At 38.1% G+C, this 17513-nt stretch overlaps 1 protein-coding gene and 1 long non-coding RNA gene across 3 annotated transcripts in view; one reads left to right on the top strand and one right to left on the bottom strand.

The window, feature by feature from the left end:
* LOC123620629 overlaps positions 1 to 17513 on the top strand; it is a 69296-nt gene that overhangs the window by 6105 nt on the left and 45678 nt on the right. The gene's annotated exons all lie outside the window — the stretch shown is intronic.
* Positions 1 to 17513, bottom strand: part of ANKFY1 (ankyrin repeat and FYVE domain containing 1) — an 89942-nt gene that overhangs the window by 30877 nt on the left and 41552 nt on the right. For both annotated transcript variants that reach the window (XM_045526042.1, XM_045526043.1), the window contains exons 4-8: positions 14817 to 14952; positions 10281 to 10404; positions 8935 to 9084; positions 7454 to 7619; positions 787 to 991 (exon numbers count right to left, since the gene is read on the bottom strand). In XM_045526042.1, coding sequence (XP_045381998.1) covers positions 787 to 991; positions 7454 to 7619; positions 8935 to 9084; positions 10281 to 10404; positions 14817 to 14952 — 781 coding nt within the window. The remainder of the gene's footprint in view (positions 1 to 786; positions 992 to 7453; positions 7620 to 8934; positions 9085 to 10280; positions 10405 to 14816; positions 14953 to 17513) is intronic.

The raw sequence follows: 17513 nt of genomic DNA, 5'->3' as shown, positions 1-17513 counted from the left end.
TAAAATTGGTTTTTGTTTTTTTGTCTTTTTTGAGACAGAGTCTCGCTCTGTTGCCCAGGCTAGACTGAGTGCCGTGGTGTCAGCCTAGCTCACAGCAACCTCAAACTCCTGGGCTTAAACGATCCTCCTGCCTCAGCCTCCCAAGTAGTTGGGACTACAGGCATGCGCCACCACGCCCGGCTAATTTTTTCTATATATATTTTTATTTGGCCAGATAATTTCTTTCTATTTTTAGTAGAGATGGGGTCTCGCTCTTGCTCAGGCTGGTCTCGAACTCCTGAGCTCCAGCGATCCGCCCACCTCGGCCTCCCAGAGTGCTAGGATTACAGGCATGAGCCACCGTACCCGGCCTAAAATTGGGTTTAATATAGAGAATTTTCTAACAATTAGACCCCACAGAATATTAATAAAACAGATTGCATGGAGTTAGTGTGCTCCTCTTCTTCAAACTGTCCAAGTAACTCTAAGAAATGCTGGAAGAAGGTTCTCTTTGAGAAGACCACTTAGATGACAACTCTCTTTCCTTCCAATATGAAGAAGACAGAAATTGCTTAGAAATGTAAAGACTTCAGCTACCCAGAATGGAAATGTTTTCCCTAAATGCCTCTGGCCTTAGTAGTGACACTACTACTATAAATCAACATTTGTGACTTCAATAAAACTCAGACTGAATAATGCCAAAGTAAAGAATATTAAGTCTCTGTATATCAATTATCTGCTACCATAAAATAACCTTCTGGGAATAGTGCCAAGGGTGTGCCTTAATCTATCTGTTCCCCAACTTACCTGCCCTTGCTGTCCTGCATGTTGGGGTTGGCACCAGCCTGCAAGAGGGCCTCTGCAATCTGTGCCATCTCAGACATCACATCTGCTGAATGTTTCTTTGAACTGTACAATGCCACAAGGTGCAATGGTGTCTCCTGGGCACCCAGCGTAGCGGCATTGACCAAGGCCCCATTCTTAATGAGGAAAGTGGCAGCAAAGAGATCTCCTTGAAAAGAAATAACAGAAGAAAGAATAACATATGACAACACACAGGGCAAGCTATTCTGGCCAGTGCTTCCTCAAAAGGCAGCAGTCAATAACTGCAGACAAAGAAGAGAGACAACTGGATGTGGCTGAAGGAACCTCTTGAGACAAAGTGGAAACTCATTATCCAGATCATAGTTACACGGTCTAATTCACAAGGCTTTGTTCAATTTTTGATTGCCTGTTATCATCTGTCCTACCCCCACACCTCTGTATCTCTTTGCAGTTTAAGAACACCAGGCTTCTATCCTTCAAAGGCCTTCAGGATTCCTCCCAAGGCAATTTATCTCCTTCCCCCACAGCCTGGACCTAAGCAACACTTACCCCTAATCTGCCTGTTCAGAGTAAGCCTATGTTTGATTTATTTATTATAAAGTTTTAGTGTTGCAATCTCATCACGTATAAATATAACATCTTAACAAGAAGTTTATAGGTAAATATTTGAACAGAGAATCTGTACACATTACTATTTACCAAAATTTTACATGGCAAAAAAACTGGTTATAAACACAAAATATTTTCCTAAATCTCTTCCATTGCCTTAACTCTTAGAATATTCTAGGTAGAAGAGTCTACCTAGGACTATTTACAAATATCAAACTAAGACTGAATAGCTTATATAAAATTCATTACTTTTAATAGCTCAATTTACCATCTTTGACTATTCATACTCTGCATGAGGGAAAAAAATTACCTTGACATACCAAGAATTAAGTTTAAGATATTAAAGGTATACATTTGTGATAATACTTTTTCATAAACCAGTAAAGAGAAGCTAACTCTAGATTGGTTCCACAAATACATGTTTAAATTTAGAACTAAGAAATCTCACAAGAGGCCATTTAATGTTGAAAATACTTGTGAAAACGCTCACATCACTGCCTGAGCTCCGCTTCCTATAGAATCAGCAGTGGCGTTAGATTCTCACAGGACCACAAACCCTACTGTAAACGGCACATGCAAAGGATCCAGGTTTCCTGCTCCTTATGAGAATCTAATGCCTGATGACGTGAGGTGGAGCTGAGGCAGTGATGCTGGCACTGGGGAGCAGCTGCAAACACAGATTATCATTAGGAGAGAGGTTTAATAATAAATGTAATGTGCTTGAATCATCCTGAAACCATCCCCCACTCCAAGCCCCCACCCCCACCACGTGGAAAAACTGTCTTCCATGAAACCAGTCCCTGGTGCCAAAAAGGTTGGGGACCACTGCAGACGTTTCAGGTACTGCACCTAGCTGGTGGGAGCACCTGTTTCTCTCAGTGGCCTCCAGGTGGCACCAATTAGCTCATACCCGGAAAGTCTTTCAAGGGTTCAGTTAACAGCTTCCAAATCAAATTCATCCTCAACTTAACAGCCCACATGTGTAACTCTGACAGGTGTCACATTTAAGTTATCCTAAGAGCTCATCTGAGATTCAGAGGTACTTTCTGCAGATTTGGTTTCCACTTCACCAGGGTCTACAGGATGAATTTCTTGCAAATCACATCCTTCTTTAGCTGGAGGATCCTCAAGATACAGAACAACCTCCCCGAGTTTGATTTGCTGGTCCCATGATCACTGACTGTACTTCTTAAATGTGTTGGTGGTCTTAGGATGAATGCCAAGTCGTTGAAGGTGACTTGAAACTTCTTTAATATTAATATATTGATTATAGGCAATAGTGTTCTTTCCATAGTCGATCTGCTTTTGTCTTTGAATCAGGACACTTTGATCTGTTTCTAATTCTGTTTGAATTGTGGATGCAGATACCTTTGAATCACACCTTCTTCCTCTTTTTTATTTAACAGATTGAGTCTCACTCATTCTGTCGCTCAGGCTGGAGTGCAATGGCTTGATCATAGTTTACTGCAGCCTCCAACTCCTAGGCTCAAGTGTCCTCCCAAGCAGCTGGTATGAAAGGGGTGTATACCACCACGCCTTGCTGGGTTTTTTAATCATTTCTATAGAGACGGAGTTTCACTATGTTGCCCAGGCTGGTCTCTAACTCCTGGACTCAGCCATCCTTCCCACCTTGGTCTCCCAAAGTGCTGGGATTACAGGCATGAGCCATGGTACCCAGCTGAATCACAATGTCTAGATGATGATTTTCTCTCTCACAAAGTCATTTATAAGAAGTTTTCTTGTATATCTTGCAATAGCATTTCATCTTCTTCAACTGCATTCCAGTCTGAATGTCTTAAAATGGGGTTTCAGGAGTGGCAAAAAGCTCTCTCAGTCTGTTATCTGTATTCCTATACTTATTTTCATTTGAATATACGGGTTTCATCTGGTCCTCAGTGAACATGGAATTTCAAAATTATCTGGTTTTCAACACTTCCCAGAGGACCATCTTGCTAGAGAATGTGAGCTCTTGCATTGGAGCAGCTAGACAGCCTCAGATACTAACTGGCCCCTCAGATGCTCGACTAGCCCATGTCTGTTTTGTTTTGTTTTGTTTTGTTTTGTTTTCCTGTATCCACCACTGACTTATACAAAACAGGCTGGCTCTAATTCAAATCAATTATGACTGCAGGTAACTTAAGACTTCTCCAACCAGCCCCCTCTCCTGAAATATTGTCATACTTTTGCTCCCATTTTGGGGCAGGGAGTGGGGTGAGAAATGAGAGGTGAAGAAGGGTACAATCTGTACCAGTATCAGGTGCAAAGGGCCAAAGCATAGATTTCTTTACAATAAGATGTCGGTAAAGTACTGAAAGCAACAGGTAAGACACATACTGGGGACAAGGCTGAGTCAGGCCTTTGCTATCCATTTACATAATACATACACATAGCAGGGCCCTAATATGTTAGCATGAACAAACCCCACATAGATTCAGTCTAGGAGAGAATACATATATTAAAAAAATACATTAGCAATAGAACAAAATAGCTTACAGAAAGCCACTTACATTCTGAGAGTGGAAAGAGAATTTACAATTATTAGGACAAAGAGCATTAATGAAAAGTCTAAAATACAAGATACTCGGTGTGTGTGTGGGGGGGAGTTTCATTACCATTAAGCTTGACATATATTCCAAAGTAAGAAATAAACATATAGTAAAACTAAAACAAGAAAGGTTAATTTAAAAAGTATATTACACTATACATACAGAAGATAAACTGGTCAATACTCCACACAGAAATAAGAGTACAGCTACAAGAAAACCTATGAATGGTTGGATTCAGGTGCAAGGCATAATAAAAAAAACCATTTTACATCTTAAGTCCTTTTTAAAAAATTACAGATTTCAGATTAGATATACTTTATTAATGAGATCCAAAGATAAAGGATTTTTACTTATAATTATATAGATATATGTACATAAATATAATACACCCCACACAAAAAAGCCACTTGTAAGTTACTGGAAACTGAAAATTGATTAAGTTTCATATTAAAAGAAAGTTGGCCCAGAGAGTATATACACTAAAAAAAGATGACAATTTACATCAAAAGAGCAGAATAAAGGGAAAGAAGAGAAAATGTCAAAAGCACCATTTATAAGGTTTCTGTCAATAAGAAAATGTATAATACATTTTAGAAAGATTTCCATCAAAAACAGTTAAAATAAAAACTGGTATTTATAAGTTTCAGTCACTTTATCACTTCATTCACTGACACTGCCAGGTAAATGAGGCATTACTATAACAATCTATCCATATAAAAATATTACCAACAAAAAAGTTAACAACAAAAAAAAATCCACACACAATTTTTCTTTCCACGCAGCTTCCTGACAAAAGTTCTATTCATGGAATAGCCAGTAACCTTCATTATTCCATTAATACAAACTGTACTTCATGTTGCTCTAGTTGGTGGCATCTTTTTCAAATTTACTACAAATAACTGAACTGGAGCATCCTATTGAAAAGACCCATTGATGGATGTTGGTTATTAAGGTAAAAAAGTATAGAAGGAACTAGATTTTTTAAAAAGCCAGGATTCATCTTCTTGCCCACATCAGGCTAATCAAAGGAGATGGCATCCCTCTGGCCATACGTGTATCTCCTGTACACTTCCCACAGACACTGGCTATTTCATTCTTTAGACAAACTAACTGGTACACTTGGTTATTAAGATAATCACTGACTATTCTGTTTACAGATTCTAACATGTGCCCAGACCTACACCTAAATCTCACCTATTAAAGACCTTCATTCATATTTTAATGAACTTAAAATAAGGTGAACAATTAAACTTAAGTATGTTACTCAATTTAACCATTCCTGCAGGTCAACACACTGACAGCTCAAGTTGAAAGAAAAGTGAAAAAAATTCCTACAGGAATTGGGTCTGGTTATGACCCTCCAATGCAAGGGCAAGGTAAGAACCGCTGGGTTGACCCTACCACTCAACTGGTACACTGTGCTAGATGCACTACTAACACTGTGTCACATTCCTCCAACAAACCAGTAAAGCAGAAGTGGTTCCACTTTATAGATAAGGAAAAGAAGCAGAGTGGTCAAGTGACTTGTCCAAGGCCACAGAGTAAATGGATGAGCCAGGATTCAACCCTTGCTATATCCAAGCTCCACAAGCCAGTGCTCTGTCCACCACATCATGCAACACTCTCTAAGTTAGCAATAACCAAGTTTATTATACCCACACTATAATCCATATGCTTGCAGACAATCGATAAACTGAGTGGAAGATTAAATCATCTGAAAATAAGCATAAAAATGTATCACCAATTCTTGGCAATTCTTGTAACTAAGCAATCACCAAAATATTTAATAACTCATCAGAGATGTTTTTTCATCAAACATAAGAATTGAAGTCCCTGAGAGGAAAGAAACATAATTCTCTGATTGGTTTTTTTTGGTAACAAATGTATGTTTCCAAAATAAACATCTCCGACACTAAACAATGTGGGAAAGAATAATTCCCTATGTGGTGGAATTTTCCCCACTGAACACACACCCGAAGGCTAAGCACTCGGAGGCTTTGCACAGTGCAGAATGGTGCTTGGGAAAAATGTGTCTGCTGTTGACACTAACATACTCTAAGGATTTCCTACCCAGTGATGAGCAAAATTTTCCTCTCTACCAGCCAGCAAGCTCAACACCCTAACACATGGCTTACAAGGATGTTTATATTAAAACCTCTGCCCAAAAACGGCAAAGCCACAGCTGGAAAAGGACATCTTGAAGTAACTACATTCCACCAACTACGAGCAACTTGTTAAAGGCAAAATTGTAGCATAGGCAATAACAATATAAGAATGCATAATCAGAAGGGAAAATATACATGATTAAGAAGTGGTAAAACCAGTATATTCTGTCTTTGTAATGTAAACAACAAAAGAGTGGCCATGGCAAAGTAGTTCAATCAAGTTAACCATCCCTCTAATAAATTAAGGCTTTGACATTTTTGAATGCTTTCATTTCACACTGAAACTCTACCTCTACACAGACTCTCACTCTGTCAAAAGTGATCATTGCCAAGCAGAGTCAGCGAGGATCCATTTGGGACTTATGAATTAATAAGGTCATGGGAAAAACAAAACAAAAAACTAGTATGTTTTTTCCCCTTGAAAAGTTAATTCATTACGATTAAAATGTTTTGATCTCAATTCTACCCTTTCCATGTTTTTCCCACCACTAACAACATACTCAAAATATAACTATAATTTCAAATAGTTTTCCTAGAACAAAATGAAACTTTATCACTTTGCCATGATAGAAGTCTAGTCTGTGAACCTGAATTCAAGAATACTGTAACCATTTGTGGTTTCCATACCTTCCTTGTATCCATGCTAGGATACAAAATTAAAGTCTTCCTAGCACAATTACTAGAGCGTGATCTATTGGACAAGCAAACTTTTTTTTTTTTTGAGACAGAGTCTCCCTCTGTCACTCAGGCTAGAGTGCCGTGGCATCAGCCTAGCTCACAGCAACCTCAAATTCCTGGGCTCAAGCAATTCTCCTGCCTCAGCCTCCCGAGTAGCTGGGACTATAAGCGTGTGCCACTATGCCCGGCTAATTTTTTCTATTTTTTAGTTGTCTGGCTAATTTCTTTCTATTTGCAGTACAGATGGGGTCTCTCACTCTTGCTGAGGCTGGTCTCAACTCCTGACCTCAAGTGATCCTCCCGCCTCAGCCTCTCAGAGTGCTAGGATTACAGGCGTGAGCCACCGCACCTGGCCCAAACAAATGTATTGACTGCTTAAAAGTGAAAGGTATGTCTTCACAAAGTACCATCTTTTTAGCCTTTCTTCCTGGGTCCCTTGTGGTACTATGAACAGTCAAACTAACAAAGCATAGGCAATAGCTCTTTAGTTCTTCCTCTGATCCAGCGATCACAAATTCTAAATCATGTAGCCTGTGAATATAGACTCAAGCCTTTGGGAATTCTTGGAACAGAGTCAGAGAGTCTTCAAAAATTACTTGGATAAAAATAAAATTTTCTGCAGAGAAAAATTTAAAATACACTTCTTCCTACCTCTTTGGATTCCTTTATGTAACAAGCTCCAGCCATTCTTGTCTACCATGTCCACATCAGCTTTGTGACTAACCAGCGTGGTGGCAATACTCTCTAGTCGTCGTGAAAGGGCTAGATCTAATGCAAGATCTCCATTATGATCCACTTCATTCAGCTTTCCAGGGAGCTACACAGATAAGTTTGTAAATTAGCACCCAGTCAGTGGAGAATACAATCTATTTTAAAGTCTTCCACCTTGACCCTTAAATATCACCTCATGCAAATGTCAAATTTAAGGGCTATGACACTGCTTACTCCACAAATTCAACTTCATTCACAAACTTCTATCAGGCCTCCTCAGGGCACATGCTTTCAGGGAGCATAGAATTAATGGGGAGCACAGAACAAATGTAAACAACATAGCAGACAATGTAAAGACCCCGGGGGAAACGTAGACAGATTGCTGAAGAGCACAAGTACCAAAGCAGAGGTTGAGAGAGCTTCACAGTTATCATGAAAGGTCATGGCTTAACTATCTAATTCCTCCTAGCAGTTTAATGTTTTCCCACATATTGGATACCCAGGATAAAACATATTTCACTCCCATCTGTCAAGAGCAATTGAATTTCTTTTAAGGCAGTGTGGTAGGCAGAGTAATAGCCCCCCAAAAACGTCCATGTCCTAATCCCCAGAACCTGTGAATATGTCACCTTACACGGCAAAAGGTGCTTTGAAGATGTGATTAAGGTTAAGAACCTTGAGATGGGGAGAGTATCCTGGATTACCCAGGAGGGCCCAATCTATCTAATCACATGAGTCCTTAAAAAGTGAAAGAGGAGAGCAGAAGAGTAGGTCAGAGAGGAGGGACAGGAGAAGGACCTGACTGACCACTGCCGGCTCTGAAGATGAACACAGGGGCCACCAGCTAAGGAATGTGGCCTCTAGAATCTGGAAGCTGGGAATGGCCCTCAGCTGACGGCCAGCAAGAAAACAGGGACCTCAATCCTATAACTGCAAGAAAGTGAATTCTGCCAAAAACCCAAATGAGCAAGAAATGGATTCTCCCCGAGAGCTTCTGGAAAGGAGCACAGCCTGCTAACACTTTTAGTCTAGTGAGGCCTGTACTGGACTTCCAACCTACAAAACTGTTAGGTAACAAATTTGTGTTGTTTTAAGCCACCAAGTTTGTGGCACTTTATTATAGCAGTAAAAGAAAACTAATAATACAGATTTTGACACCTGGAAGGTAGGTACTACTGTAATAACTGCCTAAAACCATGTAAGTGGCTTTGAAATTGGGCAATAGGCTGAGGCTGGAAGAATTTTGAGAAGCACGGCAAAAAAACCCCAGACTGCCTTGAACAAACTATTAGTAGAAATATGTACATTAAAGACTGTGCCCAGTGATGGTTAAGAAGGAAGTAAGGAGCATCATAGAGGAAAAACAAGTGCATTACAGTTTTGGGAAAAGATATGAAAAATGGAAAAAGCAGCTACAGTACCTGTGAATCCATTTCAATCAGATAAAGGAAGACCACATCTTCTCTTTCCACTTTGATGGCTTTATGCAATGGGTACTCCGTCTTGGATTTGATCATTTTGTATAGCAACTGAGCACTCATGCTACTGAAGTCCTCCTTTCGTAAATCATCCTAAGAATTAATAACATAGTAAAAAGCAGAAAAAAATACAAAGTAATAACAACAACTGTCATTTATTAAGCCCCCTGAAAGTATAAAAAGCAGAACAGATAAAAAGTAGTAACAACTCACTTATTAAGCCCTTAGAATGTGCCAGGCCCTACTTTTAGGGCCTAACATTTCCCAACTTATTTAATCCTCACAAAAACCCTATGAGGTAGGTACTATTATCATCCCCCTTTTACAGATGAAAAATGTAAACCATAAAGAGGTTAAATAACTTGCACAAGTTAAGACAGGGAGTAAACGGCTGAGTCCAGATCGGGAACCAACAGGTCCACCTCCCAAGCCTGCACTCTTCACTACAGCACTACTATGCCTCTCAGTGAGCTGCAAAGCACAAACAACACTGACCTCTAACAAGAGCTGAGCCATGAGGCAGCCCTCCACGTGAGAATAAAATCCTCTTCCCCTTAACCCTACAATTACAGAATTAATTGGAACTTCCATAAACAATTCACTCCAATGAGTCACACTTGGTCACCACTATTGCAGATCTCTATATTCTTCCTATCTTAGCAGAAAGCTTACCAATCCCATTCAAATTCTTTAAAATCCAGTAGTTCTTTTAGCCACCTTTTCTGAAACTCTAAGACTCTTCTTACAATGTCGTTGAATATCAAATAATTTGCAGAAACTAATTTATAAAACAGCGCTACCCCTGATTTTTCAAAAATGCCAAACAATGTAACAAAGAAATGTAAAAACTGTTCTGTATGATGAAAACAACCTAAGAAAGGAAAATTCAAATTTAATAATGATCTTCATCTGTTGGAGAAAGCAAGGGAAAGCTCTGAAATGGTGCTACTGAGGACCACAGGACCTGCTGGCCCCAGAGTGGCATCCTACTCCTGTGACTTAGCTGCAGCCACCACAGATGGAGGGCTAAGGTAGGTGCCCTTCCTTCCAAACCTGCTTCTGGATCTGAGCTATCTTCTGCCCCTCCACTCTGAAATCATAGAACTAACAGACTTTCAGAACTGGAAACAGTCTCACAGATCATCTAATCCAACTACTTATTCTTACATTTTGTAACAAGAGAAAACTAGATGCCAGAGAGGTAACTTTCCATAGAACCACCGCCCAAGCCTTAGTCTTCTGATTGCCCGTGAGACTGATTTGTCCATACCCCTCAACCTCTCACTCACCCAGTGACTTGCAATGATTTCTGCACAGTAGTTCATCAGTGTGCTGGCATTCAGTTCCTCCGCAGTCTGGTAGAAGCGAATACAGTTCCTGACATTCACCAGAGACATAACACCCTTCTCACATCTACAAGAGAATATTAATAATGAGCAGTGTTATTAGGACAAATATATTCATAAATGAACAAACCAAAGCAATAATCTGTGTACTGGCTGGCTATGTCCAATAACACTATGACGTAAGACTAAGCAAAGTAGTTATGCATAAATATAGCTGGGCTACCATATTTTAAAAGTACCAGAATTTCATTCTGATATTTTACTGCTCAGTTCTGGTCAGAAACAAAATTACCTGCAAATAAATTTGCTAATCAAAATACCACAATTGCCTTAACAGTAATGATATAAAATTCACTAATCAGGTGAATTCTACACAGGTAATTGTAGAATCACAATGGATCCACTTTAGTTCTTTGATATTTAATTATACAAGACACCTCTGTAGTTCCCACTAGCATAAATCTATTATGCAAAAAGTGTGGCTTAAAAATAGTTTCAAATATGAGGCTCTATGCCTCAATAAATTAATACCTCCCTTAAAAGTCCTACCACAAGATGAATCTGTATGGTGTGTGAATTATAACTCAATAAATCTGTATTTTAAAAGTCCACCCAGAATATCTACAATGCACAGAAACAATTAAGGGTCAAACCATTGTATACACACACACACACACAAAAATCCTATGTCTGCTATAACAACAACAAAACCATAGTACACCAAAACAGAAAAACTGGCTACAATGGATGTTCCCCATAAAGCCAGGTAACAACAACAGGACTCTTTCAGAATCATTAATAAGAGAATATCAACTACATCAACAACAAGATTCTTTGAGAATCATTAATAAGAGAACATCAACTACATCAGGGAAGAGAGAGCCTCATGCAGACATACGGGCTTCTGGTAACACAAAACAGGCACCACATCCTAGCCTAGAAGATACAGCATTGGAAAGACCCATGCTTCCTCTACCCCAGAATTCCTGGAGACCTTAGTGAGTCTTCCACAAAACCAGGCCTACGGGGCAAGGACGGCCACAGCATGGTCCTTCATCTCTCTTGCCTCCACATCTCCCCGCATGTCAGGTTCACCCCAAGGGCAGCCAGAGAAGCCTACTGTGGAGTCAAAGGTATTCCCAGACAACCCACCATTGCTTCCCCTGTTGCACAGCCCCCACAAAAACTCTTTTCTAATCACAAAGGCAGAATGTAGTGTCAAGAATAAAATGAACTATGAGGTGAGAAAGATCTGAGTTGAGACCCACTAAATTTTAGGTACCAAATTACTTGAGTTCTCTGCCCCATCTCCATCGCTAGAAAATAAAGATAATGCTCTATTTCAGAGGTTTGAGGAATCTTTGTGTGTTTTTCAAGATGGAGGAAAACTAGTTATACTTAGCACAGCATGACGTACATAATAGGCATGCCCATAGATCTGAAGTCACCCTCCTAGCCGTCCCCTTCTCTAAGGCCTGAAATTTTTTTAGTAAGGAAAAACAGAAAAAGTGTAAAAGGAAATTGTAATTTAATAACTGATATTAATGGATTTCAGTCCTATTATAAATAAGAATAACTAGCTAGCAGATAATTTCCAGATTTAACAGGTGAGCTTTAGGTAACAGAAGTGGACAAAGTCCACGGGAATGAGTGACAGGGGAAGAAAGAATGAGGTCCTAAGAAAGAGCTGGGAAGGACAAAGAACAGACTTTCAAAACCTCACAAATAAGACCTTAGGCTAGGAGCAAGAATACAATCTTAGCGCCTTCTTCATCTAGCAGTAAATGCAGGCACCTATTTTATAGAAAGACCTGGTGCTTTGTTTTTAACTAACATAGCTAACTTAGTGTAAAGAAGCATCTGTCCAGGACATTTTTTATGTCAGGTGTTCTACTATCTAAATAAGTTACTATAATAATAAATAAGAACAGTAAGTTACATATAACAGCATTATATTTCTAAACCTCAGTTTTCTGAACCATTGGTTTCTTCAAACTCATACCACACCACAGCAATGTTTGACAAAGTCACTCTGAACTCAGCTACGAAATCAGAACATTACAGAACAAAAAATCCTCTTCTGACCACTTTTACAATGATAAATACTCATGGTCTTGCCTTCTCAACATCCTTACACCAAGCAGCCTAATACACAGTATGATCTCAGGGAATAATGACTCACTCTTGCAGAGCACTTTACAAAGCATTTTTACCAACGAATGCTGAGGATCTGGAAATCCCATTTTCCTTTGCCCTGTTAAGTGACATTGCACTAAGGGACTCAAATAGGTTTTATGAGGATAGATCCTTGTTAAAACTGGCAGACACTTTGTTGTCACTAATTCTAGGATCCCCAGAGTGCCATTTGCCATTTGGATAGCCTGTAAATAGTAACTGACATGATTTACACCACGGAAGAACATATAATCTTATTTAAAAATTTAGATTCCTGGCTCATATCTTCTCTTTGAAAAGTAGCAAGACAGACTAACTTTCCCCTGTAGGGAATTTTTTTTGTTGTTATTAATGTATGTTTTTAATCTTAGAGCACAAAAAGGATACAGATGCATAAAAACAACAAACCTAACTTTTAAAATACAAAATCAAGCATGCATATATGTAAGTGTCCCACAAACTCCTATCTAGTTTTCATCTCAATCTTGAGTGTATACTGAGAAACATGGAAAATTATTGAAAGGAAAAACAACAAAAAGTAGAGAGTGGTTGAATTACAGATGACTTTTTTTTTCTTTATATCATTCTATATTTTCCAAATATCATACACTGAACATGTATTATACTTTTATAATCAGGAAAAAAAATATTCTTAACTGCCATTTTTTAGTATACATTATTATTCTTTTTTATCTTTTTTAAAAGAGTATTTTCCTGATAATACTTACCAAAAAAACTTCCTTTTCATCAAATTGGTGATAGCATTCCAAAACCACGAAGATCCCTACATTACAAAAATGAGCAACACCTGCTTCATACTGAACTGTACACATCTGTCAGAGCCCTTTCACTTACTATCTCAAATGTGTAATTTCTTCTGCAGACAGCAGTGGGCACCCTGTGACCCTTTAAAAGCCAACATTTGAATCCACTCCTGCATCTCTTCCATCCCAACTCTTAAGAAAGCCATGACAGATAACAACAATACATCCAACAACACAAAATTGAGCATCTGGTAATGTTGAGAGTTATGAAGCCTACTCAGTCAGTAAACAACAAACACTTTAATTAAAGAATCCATTACACAGATTACAATTATCTAAACTACCAACCCCAGGGCATTTTTATCAAAGCAATTTAATTTATAAGCAAGTTTGACAAGATCAATTGGAGAAAGCTCAGGAAATCTGAAAAAAGAAGACATAAATCACCAACTAATTAAAATCAGTCTCATTTCACTCTCACCAAAACTCACCAAAACAAACAAATGAAAGAGTTAATTGTGAAGTTAGCTTTGCTAATAACCTAATATTATAGGTGCCTACAGATCTTGGACCTGGTTTTTTGTTGTTTTTTAGTTTTTTTAGTTATTGGATTTAGATATTAAAATACACTGAAGCCCACATCAATTACAGACAGGAGAAACCTATCCACTGATTCACGTGAAGTACAGTGAGCCACCCCAGGGGAAAACCATAGGCCCCACAGTGAAAACAGCAAACAGCTCTAGGTAGCAAAGTCTCTCTTGGCTCTCTGAGGGCAACACAGCAAGGGGTGGCTTGATGGCTGAAACCATCCCTTCACTCACCCGGGAGAAAAACCATCCCTTTATGTAATCAAGAGAATACAAAAGATCGCTAAGTGATTGAAAAAGACACTCTGTCAACCAAGCTGACTACCAAAAGCTGTATCTCCAACAAATGCTCCAGGACATCATTTGGTGAACATTTTGTTGTTCTAAAATGCCAACTTGGAAGAGCAACAGAGAAAATGCAACATAAAAAAACATAGCATGCTATCTCCTTGGCAACCTAAAAAGCAGTAACTTAAATGAAGTGAGATCTCCAAAACACTTAGATCTGTGAAACTTATTTGAACCATACTGTCACGTATTAATTTAGGCATTAATGTATTTCCAACACAGAGAATATGACCAAGGACTTCATTTGATTAGATATATCAGAAAGTAGAATAAAATGTCAAAGGAAACAGAATGGGAAGGAAAGTTGAGAATTTAGACACTGGAACATATTATTTCATACTCAATTTATCAGTTTATACAAATATGTAATCTCAGGTAATAGACCAGTGAAAGAAAAGAGAATATTGAAAAGCTTTAGCAAAATTTAGCTTACAAGATAACACAAAGCAAGGGAGATAAATTCTCTCCCCACCATTGCCTTTAAAAGAACACCTTGCAAAAGTTATTTACATTAGCAGAAGAAGCTGTTTTCCCAGAGCTTGGCATAATTAAAGCTCAGCCACCACCATCTGAGGTGCTTGAATATATCTGCTGTGACTTGCCTCTCCCTAAGGAGCTGTAGCTGAAACCGATTTGCTAGTTTCATCAATTCAGTCAGGAACACATCGTCTTCTCTGAACTCCAACTCATCCGTATAGATCCAGCGAAGCATTGTCATTGTCACTTCAGGGTTGGCATCTGATTAAAGACAGAAAGTAGAAAGAAAAATGAAAAAGCAACAGATAACATAATTAGGCTTTTTTAAGGGACCCCAAAAATTTGAGGCTAATAAAGTAAATTATGGTACACTCAACTCAAAGAAATATTATACAGACACTAAAAATGGTGAGTAAGCAGTCCGGGCAGCATCTGACTCCAGAAAACGTTAAAGTGTTTTACAGGAGATGGTTGTGGGAAAAATGAAATCAACTAAATATATCTCAAATAAATTAGGGAAAATATTTGAAACATATGACAAAAAGTTAACATTCTAATAAAAAGATCTTACAAGTAAAAATGAAAAGTTGGACACTCAATGGAAAAATGAGCAATGGATATAAATAGGTAATTCACAAAGATAAAAAAAGCCAATAAACCTTACCAGTAACCAAACTATAGTATATTTTTTGGTCTTTTAGACTAGCAAAAGTTTCTTTTAAAAAGTGTATAACATTTTACATAGCAATTATACATGTAAATCATCATCCTAAGAAAATAACTGGGGAAATATGGTATGTATTAAGATATTCAGCACAATATTATTAATGAAAAGTTGGAACAAGAGTCAATAATGGAGAAGTGATTAAATAAATTATACCAACACACTGGAAAAATTTGCAGCAATTAAAACTATATAGATATATATTCAACATAAAAACATAATTACTATATAGCAGGCTAAAAATACATGACTAATATTTCATTTTTGTAAGATATCTGTGTGGATTATATACATGTGTGTGAGTATATGTACATATACCTATACATACCACACAGTTTTGTGTGTCTATCTATAGAGAAATTGGGAGAATATACACTAAAATTACAACCCAGGTAGAATGCATAACTAATTTTTCTTTTAGCACATTTTTCCTGTTTATTTAATGAACATGCATTACTTGTATAAATTTTTTAAGTTAAAATAAGGAATGTAGAGCAACTTAGGGAAATGCTTGGGATGAAAATCATAGTATAAAATATCTAAATTATTATTTCAACTAGAATCAACTCTTGATTAGTCAGAATAAGGGGAGTGATGGTCAGAGAACCACTTAAAATCATGTTCAACACAAATGGTTCTCAAAGTGTGAGCCTGTGATACTAGAATCAGCATCATCTGGGAATTTGTTTGAAAATTTGATTCTAAGGCCAACCCCAGACCTACTGAATCAGAAACTCTGGAAATGGGGCCCAGCATTTGCGTCTTAACAAGTCCTCCATGTGACTTCAATGCTTGCTATTATTTAAGAAATTATACTCAATCCTTGATTATCTAGGAAAGGTGCAACAAGGACCAGGAATACCGTATTAACTTAATTAGGACACACAAATTAGCTCTGATTAACCTTCTCTCTTTCAATCACAATGGAGAGGAGTTTGAAGGGAGTGATGCCAATTGAGTGGAACTGAAGACCCATGATTTACATGCAACCAGGTTAATTCACCATCATCTCCTAAAACAATCAGATATTAAAAGGAAAAAAAAGGAGTAGTACTGTAGTCACTATGTTAATGTTTTTCTTTTTTCTCTTACTTGATAAGGTAGTAATTGCATTTAAAAATCATCTTAAGAGAGAAAAAAACATTTTAAAATCAGACAGAAAGCTAATTAGTTTTATTTAAACAATTTACCTAAGCTGAGGTACTTCAACTAAAGCTGTTTAAGTTATAGAGATCTTGGAAGTAGGCTGAATTTTTAAGCAAACTTTATAAATTGGATTTAGTACCTCAGTAGTCATCTTAATGAGAAAAAAGATGTAGGCCATGTGATTTGTCCAGAGTTACCAACAATGGGGCATGGTGGCTCACCCCTGTAATCCTAGCACTCTGGGAGGCCACGGTGGGAGGATCACTTGAGGTCAGGTGTTCGAGATCAAGAGTTACCAAAAGTGCCAAAACATATATTATTATTCTCATACAGTCTTATCTTTGAAAGACAGCTTATTTCTACCTGATGAGAGAACCCCCAGCACCACCACCCTCAAATACCATCCCTACAGTAGTTTCTTTAATTTGTTTGAAAATTTAGCTGGTTTCCTTTCATAACTATCCCTCAATTATTCAAATCAGTAAACTTCACCTGTGCAAGTAATAAGCCAAAACCTAAATAATAAAAAAAAAAATTTAAGCCACCATCCACAGAGATTTCCTGGGAGGCTTTGATATTTCAAATACAATGAGGCTCAAGTGATTGCTAAGCCTTCCCACTCCTGCCTTGACTCTTCCCTTAATCTCCAAAATATACTGAGAATAAATTCATTTTGAGACTCAGACTACACAGCCAGTGGTATAAGGGTAGACACAGAACAGTGAATGGGAGGGAAGGAGGGTATGTGCCTACAACTGTGTACTATTAGGCAAATCATCCAGCCTGTCTGCTTCCAATCTACTTAAGCAGGTGGCTGTAAAAGTCACATGACCTCATAAACCAGGAGTTCTCTTTAAAAGGAGTAGACTCAGAAGAGAAAGCAGTTGGCCTCTATGTCCTGCATGGAATATCTGCTGCTAGAGGCAATCATCCCCTCAGTGTTACAGCCCAA

Source organism: Lemur catta, chromosome 15, assembly GCF_020740605.2.
Source record: "Lemur catta isolate mLemCat1 chromosome 15, mLemCat1.pri, whole genome shotgun sequence".
Taxonomy (NCBI): Eukaryota; Metazoa; Chordata; class Mammalia; order Primates; family Lemuridae; genus Lemur; species Lemur catta.
This window is presented reverse-complemented; position numbering and strand designations above follow the sequence as displayed.